The sequence below is a fragment of the Drosophila innubila genome (genome assembly GCF_004354385.1).
Source record: "Drosophila innubila isolate TH190305 chromosome 3R unlocalized genomic scaffold, UK_Dinn_1.0 2_E_3R, whole genome shotgun sequence".
Lineage (NCBI taxonomy): Eukaryota > Metazoa > Arthropoda > Insecta > Diptera > Drosophilidae > Drosophila > Drosophila innubila.
The window spans coordinates 29,476,430-29,488,734 of NW_022995380.1; the positions used below are offsets into that span (position 1 = coordinate 29,476,430).

At 34.4% G+C, this 12,305-nt stretch overlaps 1 protein-coding gene across 1 annotated transcript in view; it reads left to right on the forward strand.

Moving 5' to 3' along the window:
• The window catches only part of LOC117789526, a 40,305-nt gene extending 28,868 nt beyond the window's left edge, over nucleotides 1-11,437 (forward strand). Inside the window, exons 5-11 of the mRNA XM_034628557.1 lie at nucleotides 940-1,081; nucleotides 7,120-7,302; nucleotides 7,367-7,510; nucleotides 8,491-8,751; nucleotides 9,190-9,561; nucleotides 11,180-11,316; nucleotides 11,357-11,437. Coding sequence (XP_034484448.1) covers nucleotides 940-1,081; nucleotides 7,120-7,302; nucleotides 7,367-7,510; nucleotides 8,491-8,751; nucleotides 9,190-9,561; nucleotides 11,180-11,316; nucleotides 11,357-11,437 — 1,320 coding nt within the window. The remainder of the gene's footprint in view (nucleotides 1-939; nucleotides 1,082-7,119; nucleotides 7,303-7,366; nucleotides 7,511-8,490; nucleotides 8,752-9,189; nucleotides 9,562-11,179; nucleotides 11,317-11,356) is intronic.
• Nucleotides 11,438-12,305: the final 868 nt, after the last annotated feature.

Here is a 12,305-nt window from a genome sequence, read left to right on the forward strand (position 1 = left end):
CTTAGATTAGATGCGCTGTCATTTAAAGTCCGTCATTATCATAATGACAATCAGAGATATAAGCTAATAATTAAGTTTTAGTTAGACCCTGTACTTGTCAAATAAAAACCGGTCTGTTAATAATGAATTGCACTGCAGTTACTGTGTCAAAGATCCATTTTAATTTTTGTGTAGTAAGTAATGTATAGTAATTTCGTTTTGCACGTAATGTTATGAAATTTTTGAGAACACATTTAAAATGTATATATTTTTCTAGTTAATTTTCAAGGAACAAAAATATTTTCCTTATACAAATTATTGAAGAAAGTAAATTTTTAAAGTAATTATATAAATAAAACACATAGTGAGGCGACATTTGATTTTAACAGAATAAGTACAGAGTCTCTTTCAGTCGATTGTGCTCGACTGTAGCCTTTGCTTCTAGTAGTTATTGATTTTAATTCTCAAGTCTGTTTATGTTTGTTGCACGTTTATCCGCACCCGAGGCGCAATAAATAGATAATTAATTAAATTGTAAACATAGTGATATTCTCACACGACGGCAATCAAGTGCATTATACAACAATGGCAACCCTATTTAAATGGCTGCGAGTGCAAGTGGATGCCACATTATAAGCAGATGCAACATCTGGGCGCCGCTTTATGCGCCTGTCGAATTGTTCGAATTGGCGAGGCATATAAAATGCATTTCGAGCTTTATCTCTGCTAGGCCGACAGAGATTTATGACTTTTACTCCGGGTAGCCGAAGGTGCTGGCTGCTCCCAGTGGTGCAAGGATTCAAGGATGTGTCCTGTGCGGCCTGCAGCTGCCATCTGTGCCCAATATTCTATCAATAGCACCCTCATGGCCATACTATACTACTATACTAGACTCTTATAACATATATCCATGCATGTAGAGACAGTATATCTTATCGGTGTATCTCTGTTTTCTTATAGTACGCCCTGCTGCAGACTGTGGTGGACGCCTGCCAAAAGAAGAGGCACTGCAAGTTCGCTGCGAATTCCAAAACGCACACAACTGGAGATCCTTGCTCGGGCATACGAAAATTCGTGGAGATTGCCTACAAATGCCGTCCATGTAAGTATGCCATGCCCAGCAGGAGAAAGGGGAAAGGAGAAAGGAGAAAGCAGAATGGAAAGAGGCGAAACGTAAAACCAGAGCACAGCGACCCCTTTAGGAGGTCAGCCAAGCGGGACCTTTCACTTTACACACACTCGCATGCACTTAAAAGAAATATAAACGTTGACGATGAAGGCAGCAAGAGAAGAGAGATGAGAGAGAGATGTGTGGGTTGAGGGGAGAGGGGAAAGTGCTGCCGTTGTCCTTGTCGCGTTAACCATGATATATTTTATTTGCTCTGCGGCAAAATAAATATTTGCCAGATGCAAAAGTGGCAAACATCAATTTAAGCTCTGAGCCAAACAACCAAAATTGTTTTTGACTTGAGCAAAACATTTCTCTCTTTGTTGAAATTCCATCTGCATTCGAGCACCTGTGCAGTTCCATTCATAATTCTCATTGAAAACAAGTTCAAAGGGCACTTAAGCATCTTCAAATAACATAAATTGAATGTGGTTTAACACCATATGTAAATGGCATAAATATACTGAAATTTCATAAACTTATACTGATTTAATACGAAACTTGTTAAATATAATATAGCTGTAGTTTCATAGTTCACTTCTCAGTACAGATGATACTTATTCAAGATTATATAGTTGAACTCTCATAGTAAACTTCTCATTAAAGATCTGATTTCTTAAAGATTAAATAGCTGAATTTTCATAGTAAACTTCGCATTAAAGATATAACTCATCAATGATAATATAACATAGTAAGATTAAAGATGAGACCCTTTAAAATCATAGTTAAATTTCTATAGTCAACTTCTCTGATTATGATTTATTATGACGCCAAAGCTGCATATAATCTAAACATTTTCGAATATAAATAAATAAAATAAGTTTCGCTTAGATGGTTCGCTAAATTTAGCAAGATTATAAGAGCTCCTGAGCCCAATTTTTCTAATTTTGTTTAAATGTAATAAAAAACAAAATTTATTTAATTGCTCAATTGTTTTTAACTAATTTTGATTTCTTCAATCGATAAAATTGTTTAACAAAAAATTTCAAGTTTCTAGATTTATATTTTTTTAAATTATAATATTTAGTTAAAAACTTAATTAAAGTCACTAAATAAACATAATAAAATAAAAGAGTAATCACTACTTAACGATAATCAATAAGTTAACGATTTAATTGCGATTTAATATTTTCTTTAGTTTTGTTAAAGTCCAAAAAAAAAAAAAATCTATATTAAGCTGAACAGCTAACAACACTCAAAGATTCACAGCTTATGGAACGTTCATGCTGACTGGATAAAATTAAGCTCTGATAATGAGCTTCAGCTCAATCGAACTTAAATTGAATGTCCATTTGCCACCCAAGAGAATAATTTTTGCGATAAAGTTAAAGGGGAGAAATCACGCAAATATTGAATGCTAAAGCAACAGAAAAGTGACTATATGACTGTAGAGCATGCAAACCAAGCTTAATTGTTGATCAAACATGTAAAATAAATTTGAATTATTATTAGCGCTGTAAGCATAATCATAAAAGCAATAAACAAAAGCAGGACAACACTCAGAGTAACAAATGAGAAGGTGTTTGCATAATACTAACTCTAAAAGCTGACAGCGACAGAGTCTCTCATATTTTTGTTATGGCGAGCATTAAATAAAATTAATGAGGAACTCGACTTCATGGAACTCTGGGCTGATAAGGATGCGACGGGTGCTTGGGTGTTTGGGTGGTTGCTTGGGTGGGTCAGATTGTGCTTTAGATTTAATACAGCTAGAAGCATAATGAAAAATGCAGCTGCGCTTTTGCATTTTGCGAACATTAAAAAAAATAGTTGAATAAACTTTTCGCTGAGTTATTTGCATAGTTTTCCCTGTGCATTTCGTTCAGAGCTGTCGCCTTGTCCCGTGTTGTGCTCTGTGCTCCGTGCTCCGTGTTCCAAGTTCCGTGTCCCTGAACCCCAATTCAGCTCGTCACTCCTCGACTCGCACTGATGGCGATTGGGCTAATGGCACTCGATTATTTACGATCCGCTAAGCAATTCGTGTTTAATCGCAATCATCCGGCAAACAGAAGCCGATAAGCGAACAGATAAAGCACCTAACCGAAACTCCCCCCCTCCCCCTCTGATTCCTATCAACCCTCTCCGAGTTTTTCACCTGCTTTCGGATTCAACTGGAACAGAGGATTTGCTTTTTACCATTTCCACTACTCAATTGGTATTGTTGCCATACTGCTGCATCGGATAATACACGTTAAACGAGTTCTTAATGCCCCCAACAGACAGTTCAATTTTTTTCAAATTGTATTCAAATTCAATAGAAAGAGACAACGAGTGAGAGAAGAAAGACAGTCTCCACTCTATGCTGTGCATTCCCTGTAATTCTTTGGTAATTTGCGTCAGGCTTTTAGCCATTTTCAGCCGAGGCCAGCCCTTTGCAGATTTAGCTCAAATATTTTTACGTTTTCGTTTTATTTTTTGTGTTACTTACAATTTTTTTTTTTGTTTTTTTTTTTTTTTTATTTTTTTGTGACAAGTGACGCAGATGTTATCTTGTTAAAAAGCACACAAACAAACCGAAGAAGTGAAACAAACAGGAGGGAGACAAAAGACGAGCAGCCAGCGCACCATTCAAATTAGAAAAGGGAAATGCACAGCCGGTCGGGAGTTGGCAAATAGTAAGAGGGGAGTGGCAAGTGGCAAGTAGGCAGGGAAAGGGCACTTGGTTCGCATAGCTCTTAGTACACTCCGAAAAAAGCAGTAGCAATATAATTAATAAATGTTTAATTGCAGAAATCTTTTTTCTAACTAAAGAAAATATTATCAATTTCCCAGCATCAAGAACAGAATCGTTTGTACCGGTACGGCTTTAGTACAGGAAAGACGAACCAAACTTCAAACTATCATAACTTTATTAAAACTGAATTGATTTTCCATCAGAATGTCATTTTAATAATGATTTGTCCTCTAAATTCATTTTGCATTAAAATTTAATTAAGTTCATTTTCAAAAAAAAAATTTTCCCCCTGGATTTCAGTTCCGATTTTCATGCCAAGGGTCCCCCCTTTAAAAATTTAAAAATTATAAATTTTAAATCTCATGTATTCACTTTTAATCAACTCCTTATGTCGTAATTAGTATAAAACAACACTTTAAGTTTGATTCTGACGAGTTTCATTTTTCTGTAAGAAATCATGCTAAATTAAACATAAATTTTGACTTGTAAAGTTGCTATGTCCAAGGTATGACTAACTTCAAAGATCCATAACTTTTTCAAAACTGAACCCATTTTCAAACGGAATGCCTTTTTGATCATGGTTTGACCTCTAAATTCATTCTGCATTCAAACTTTATTATATTTTTTAAAAAAGTTATTTTCATTCTAGATCTTGGCTGTGATTTTAAAGCATAGGGTCCCCCCTTTGGAATTTTGAAATTTTAAAATTTTAAATCTTCAGTTTCCACTTTTAATCAGCTCCTTATATCGTAATTAGTATAAAACAAAACTTTAAAATTGATTCTGTGCCGTTTTATTTTCTTGTGAAAAATCATGCTAAATGGGACACAAATTTTGACTTGTAAAGTTGCTATATTCAAAGTCTGACCAAGTTCAAACTGTCATAACTTCACCAAAACTCAACCGATTTTAAAGCGGAATATCATTTTGATCTTGGTTTGCCCTCTTTATTCATTCTGCATTCAACTTTTATTACATCTATTGAGAAAATGTTTTTTTTTTTTTAAATTCCATTTGACTTAAAAATTTGTGTAAAGAACAAATTATATGATTTTTAGAAAATATGTTGCGATTCTTATGCTTTTCAATAAGGTCCCACATTTTAGAAAAATAAACCATAGTTTTCAGAAATTTATTTAGAAAACAAAGGCAAACTGCAGCGTTTCAGGCATCATATGTTTTTCTGAGTGTACGTACTTGCCTAGCACGTTTGTCGGGGGCAACATTAGGGCCACAGGGCGAGGAGCAACGGTGAGGTAATATAATTAATTCTTTCTCATTTTTTGTTTTTTCTGTTGCTCTTTTTCTAAATTGTCTGTTATCTTTTGCTCATTATGGACACCAGCGACAAGTAATAAAACTGCAAAGTACGAGTGGAAAACGTTGAAAAATTACGGCCTGGTTATGTGCGTGGATGCGCAAGCAACCCCAACCCCAACCTCAGAGCCCAACCTTAGCCCCAACCCCAGAGCAGACCTCAACGCTTGAGGCTGGTATTGCATACAGGCCACACTGAGTAAAGGACTGGGGAAAGGGAGCCAAGGGAGGAAAGGAGTACACCGTGCCAGACGGCACATTGTGGTCATAAAAATATGGCAATTTTCAACTTTTCTCACGTCTCTTCATAATAAAACGTGCACTCGCACTCGCACTCACAGAAGAAAAACCAAGAGCAAGAGCAAGAGTAAGGAATCACAGCACCCAATAGAATGGTCCTGCACGTAACGTGTGGGCGTTACAGAGGTGGAGATGGGTTGGAGAACGGACTGACTGACAGTCAATGCCAGAGGCCCAAGCCCTGTAAACAGGCTATGCAAATATTTACCAAATTTATTAAAGTTCATCTCTGACCAGCCCCAAACTCAACACGCTGAATATTCTTTTTAGTATGCATCAAATGATGTACGAGTGCGAGAGTATATGCTTTTATGCCTATATACATACCTATGCATATAAATACATAAGTATGTACATATATTTATATAAGTACAGTTAAAGAGATGGCACAAACTGAACCAGAGAAAAGAAGAAGAAGAAACAGAAGCTTAAACACCGCAACTCATAATTGCTTCAGCTGCGTCCTTTTATTTCGGCTCAGCAAAAACGACAGAGATGGAAAGAGCGATAGAGAGAAAGAAAGAGATGAAATGAGCAAAGGAAATGAATATTCTTACAAACTTGTCTGCTGTATTTTCACAATTGCATATCTTAGTTTGGCCGACTTCCAGAAATTTGCTTTTTCAGATAGCCTGACTCCAGGCTAAAAATATATTGGTAAACTACTCAAAGTCAGCATATGTGTGGACTCATGTCCTTATATATTTAGGACAGCAATTGGTAAACATATTTATCTAAATGTGTACACTCTGTAGAGCCAATGAGAAACGGAAGAAAATTATAACAATTTATCTATGCCGTTTCTAAAGGATAAAAGAAATAAATAAAAAAATTGAAAATTTAAATAATAAAAAAAGTTTTAGGAAAAAATCACTCAACATTTTCTGCATTTTGTTAAGCTGACAAATTTTATTTATAATTATTTAAAAAAGAGTATTTTTTTAAATAAACCATAATATTGAACAGTAGTAGAAAAAAGAGCTAGAGATATAAAAAAAATGGGAACCTTTTAATTACTTTTTAATTTATTTTTCTAATTTTTGACTTTCCAATTAGTTTTCTTAATTAAATGTCACCTAATTTTAAATTCCTAATAAGCAGCTTCACAGTTTTGTTTTACCTATTTTAATTTCCCAGTAGTTCTTGCCGCAATTCTTCCAGATTATACTTTATCCCAGTCCCATAACGATAAATATAATCAGATATTCAATTACCATGCACATATCATGGTGAAAAAGATTTCCATCGGGAATGTCCGTTTGTCCTCTTGATGGATGCAGCAATTAAATTTATGTGGAAAAGTGCAATTTTTTCCTGAATATATTTGCATTTAATTCAAATGAGAAATCAAGTTGAACAGGGCGTATGCGTAATGTACACAATAAATACATATTGTTCAATTGTGTAAATAAGTGCATTTATATGTATTTAATTTTATAAATAGTTGCAAAATGTCAAAGTGGCAGAGATGGTTGTCACGACGATAAAGTTAACCAATTGAATTATTTATACACATACGCGTACATACTTCTATGTACATTCTATTTTTATATATATTTCTATATATTTTTTTTGCGCCTGTTAAGCATGACTTTGCAAATTCCAATGACCGCAATTAGAAGATATTTAGGCACAGACATTTTTCGGCGTTCATTTAATAAATGTTTTTCTGTCTTTTCAGACGAATTCCGCAGCAAGTTGGCCTGCGAGAATGACAACATGCCACTGATGTGCAATCCTTACTCCCGCATTGCCATCTACAGCGCCTCCTTTGGCCACACGGAGCGCGAAAGTGTCCAGTGCGGTGGCCAAGGAGCGCCAGCTGGAAATGTCCTCATAAACCGTGAGGATAATGGACAGCCAAGTAAGCCCAAATCCATTTACAAGTCTCCAACCCTAGCTAAACTAAACCCTGACTTGTATTTTAGCCTGCCTCGTGTCCTATGCCACGGAGACAGTCATGCAGATCTGTCATGGCCGACGACGCTGCTCGGTGACCGCCGATGCCGGCACCTTTGGGCGACCCTGCAAGACGGATGTGCGCATGTATCTAAAGGTCGTCTACACATGCAGTAAGTATGCCCTACTATACCCTATTCATAAGGGGAATTATATAACTTTTGATTTAATTTAATATATATTCTGTATATTACCTATCCCACAAAAAAAACCTCTACACGAGGTAAAAGTCTAGTGACGAAAGCAATTTCTGGCCCCAAAATTTCTGATATCCAATTTTGTGACGAACAAAATTCAGTTGAATCTAAAAATTTTAAATAAAAATATAAATTAATAAAAAAATGTAATTTAATATATTTTCTGTATATTACCTATTATAATAATTGTTAATATTTAAGAACTTAAAAATCAAATTGATACAGAACAGTTCTCTCAAATCTCTAACAACCGAAAAGCAACTCAAAATAAATTGCCGGTGTTTCTGAATCCAACTTTTAGTGCATTAAGCTGTATATTTATATTATAAAGTGTTATTAAAAATATCTAATTTGATTTCATTTTATTTAATTTTTAAATTCATTACAATTAAATATTAATTCAAGAAATTATAATTGTTAATTTTTTATTGTGTAAAATAAGCCAATAATGATTGAATTATTAATCAAATTTTGTGAAATTTTTAATAAATTTATGCCAGTCAATTTTTGTAGCTCGGAAAATATGTCTAAGAAATTAAATCTGCGACACATCAGGAAAATCGACTGAAACTTTTCAGAAATTATTGTCAGTAATATTACAACAAAATTTTAAAATACTTCCAAAAATTCCTATTTATAATAAGAAGTACTTAAAATTTAAAAATTTAATTTAAAAATATTCACTAATAGCTTCGACCAAAGTTTGATTATTGTAATTTTAGAATTTGTTTTTGCATTAAAAAAAATAATTAAGTGAAAAACAAAGTATTTAAATAAATTTTTGGAGTATTTAAAAATTAATCCCACTATAAATTAGAAAGTAGCTTTTAACATTTATTAATTAATTAATTAACTTTAATTGTAATTAAATACTAAATGATCCCCCCTTTTTGCAGTTCCCCGCAAGGTACTCAAGGATCGCTATGAGACGGCTCCAGAGGCGGATGAGCCGCAGCAGACTGATCTGGATCTGGACCAAGATGAGCTCTATGACGAGGATCAGTTCTACAAGGAGTCGGAGGCGATTCCACCAGCTCCAAAGCTACAAGGTGCCAATGTGGGACGATCCTTTGACTTTGACTTGAGCTCGGCTGGAGAGGAATCCACAAGCACGCTGCTTCCACCGCTCTTGTCCCGCAATGATGCCTCATTGGAGGGTAAGTAATGGGTCTGAGTGCCTCTCAATTCTTAACTTAATGTGCTATGGGACTAGATCAGAGTTAAGTGCAGACTATAGATTTATAATTTGATTTTGCGAGCGTGTTTGCTGCTCCTTTGATGGTGGAGTCTATGTCGTCATGTCCTTCACTTACGCCAAAGTGCCTCAACTGCGCAATGTGCATAAATATTTTAGGAGCATGCCCATCCGTCTTCATTAGCCAGCTGGCGCTTCAAGCAAACGAGTATATGAGAAAACGTTACGTATACGTAACGTACAGTAATGTCAAATCATGTTCATCCGCGTGCGCCTTTGATGGATGGATGGATGAATGAATGGCAGCGAGTTCGTCACATCCACACTCTCATTCTCAGTCTCAGACTCAGTCTCAGACTCAGTCTCAAACTCACTCTAAGAGATACGCCATTTTTCGCAGAGCGACTACAGTCATCTGTGCGTTTGTTGGACCGCATAAAAGAGTCATTCAACCATCCATTGGAGGCTGAGGAGGCAACATTGGCCAATGACCACATTAGCACTACAACCGATAATAATGATGTGGATAATGCAATCGAGCTCGAGACAAAGACAGAGGCCACCAATTCTGTTACTGATTCTGATGATGTCAATGCTAATACAGAATCTGGTTATGCGAAAAAAAGAAACTTCTTCAATCGGCGCAAGTGTCAGATGGCTGATGATTGGGGGCCAATAGGTCTCAACTGTACCGATGAGGACATTGTCACCGAACGTGTCGAAGTGGTTGGTTTCTTGGCAAATTGGCTGAACACCTATCTCTACATCCGAAGTGAGTTCTTTCGTCCAAACCCCTCTTTGCCTAGTTGTTCTTTTCCCTGCGCTGCACAGTGGGTAAAAACAGGCAACAATAAGAAATCTGAATTTAAAGTCCTTTTGTATACATCCAAAAATGATTGAGAGCTTAGTAATCTTTACTTAGAGTTTTTTACTATAGAAAAACATAAAAATTTAATTTTTAAGACTTATAAAAATAATAAATTTAAAAAACGCTTTCGACATAAAAACTGGAAAAAAATAAAACTACGTAGTCTGAGAAACCAAAAGCACCAATGCTTTTAAAATTTTTAATATAATTCGAAATATTTTTATTTAACTTTTTTTTATTATTTTACAAAAATAAGTAAAATACATTTTCAATTAATTAAATTTATTTATTATATAAAATATACCAAAAACTAAGAATTTTCACTTCAAATCTTAAATAATATTGTGATTTCGGAAAAATGTTTGAAAAATGTAATTTGTCATATCAGAAATACTAGATGATTCGCTTGGTTCTTTTTTAAAGCAAATGTCATCAAAATCTCTGGAGTTGAGTATATTATAGCCGTTAAAATTTTATATTCTTCAAATTATTTCACAAGAATGCAAAGAAAGTGCATTTTTTTTTTAATATTTATTTTTATACTATTGTTTGGGCAATATCTAAAGTAATTGAACAAATATAAATGAAAAGGTAGTTGAAACACTGTTAACTGAATTTTTTTTAAAAAAAATTATAAAATTAAAAAAAAATATAAAATTACTATAAGAACTCCATTTATATTTTTAAATATTTATTTTATATGCTCTTCTTTGTTTTATAGGGAAGGCAGATAAAGTATTGTTAATCGGTTAGATTAGTAAAAATAAACTATTTCGAGATTTGACAATTGAAAAATTAGTATAAGCAAGAAGAGCAGTTTTTCCCACTGTGCGCTGTATTTCCCGCTGGCATGTTCGTTCAGTTAAGGCTTTCATGTGTAACTAATCGAAGTTTTTGTTCACACACATATAAGCACACACGACTTTGGTGGCAACAACAACAACAATAACAAAAGCAACAACGATAACAACAACAGCCATGTCACAATTCCAAACACTGCAGACGATGCTTAAATAAAAAGAAGAGAAGAGAAGCACAAGAAGAAAAGCAGTCATCTTTTCATGTTCCTTCCTTTCCCGTTGGGACGCGCTGTCATCAGCAGAGTTGAGTGGGTTGGTGAGGGGAGGGCAGGGGAGGGTAGGGGATTCCCCCTATGGCCTATGACCGTCAACCAGACAAAGTTGCATGTGCTGCACGTTGCATGCAGCTCGTTGCTTACCACACATGGTAAAACTTTTTGATTTCGTTTTCGGTCATAAACAAAGTCGCCCGATTAAAACTTTAACTTAGTGCCTGCCACGCAAATGCAGACGAGACGGAAAATTAAAATGAAACAGAAAATGAAGATCAGTCAAGTGTAAAACCCATCATGGTGCTCCACTAACTCTCATCCACTCATAAGTAGCTTGGCATTAGAAAATTAGGAGTACCTTAGATAAAGCCAAAGGCAATCAACTAATTTGCATTATCTCTTGTTCTCTCTCGTTTTCTGCTTTAACTCTAACTCTTTGCGGTCACGCAGAGCATCAGGAGCAGTTCTATCTCTATCTCATCATATCGGTTACTGCCGGTGTGCTTCTCTGTCTGACAATTGTCATTGGTCGACTCACTCTGCAACGGAGAGGCGGACGCAAGAAGAGAAGCTCCAGTGTCAGCAACGTGTCCAAGAACTTTGGTGACACTCAAATTGACGGCACAGGTGGAGCGGCAGGAGGAGCGGCAGGAGGAGTGGGATCAGGTGGAAGTGGAGGTGGAAATGCTGGCAATTTCCAACAGTTGACAGCAGGTGAAACTCATCTGGCCGATTCCTTTGCCGATGACATCTCCGACATCGATGTCGATGTGGATCTAACCGCCCCCGTGCCATTGTCCAGTCTGTCTTCAAGGAACGAGGTGAGTTTTAATCGAATTGAAATATATAAAGCATTTATACATTCTGGACTGTTCAGCAAAATTTAAAAAAAAATTATTACATTTTTTATTTCAACAATAATTGAAACGAAATTTTATTTCGCAAGTTTTAAATAAAAAATTAAAGTAAAAATTATTTTCTGATATATAATAAAATTAAAGTTATTGCAACGAAATTTTATTTTGCAAATTTCAAATATAAAATTAAAGTATATATTATTTTCTCATATATAATAAAATTAAAGTTATTGAAACGAAATTTTTAAATAAAAAATTAAAGTAAAAATTATTTTCTGATATATAATAAAATTAATGTTATTGAAACGAAATTTTATTTTGCAAATTTCAAATATAAAATTAAAGTATATATTATTTTCTCATATATATTAAAACTAAAGTTATTGAAACGAAATTTTATTTCGCCAGTTTTAAATATAAAATTAAAGTAAAAATTATTTTCTGATATATAATAAAATTAAAAATATTGAAACGAAATTTTATTTCGCCAATTTCAAATATAAAATTAAAGTAGATATTATTTTCTGATATATAACTAAACTAATTTTACAAAGAATTTTTGTTTTAAAGCTTAAACAATTTACGTGTCCTGAAACAAAAACGTGAAAGTGTTTGTAAAATTAGCAAAAGTTTACTTTAAATAGAAGTTGTAAATTAAACAGAACTTGGCAGCATATTTAAATGGTTTCCACCAACTGTTCTTTTAGTCTTCTTTTTGG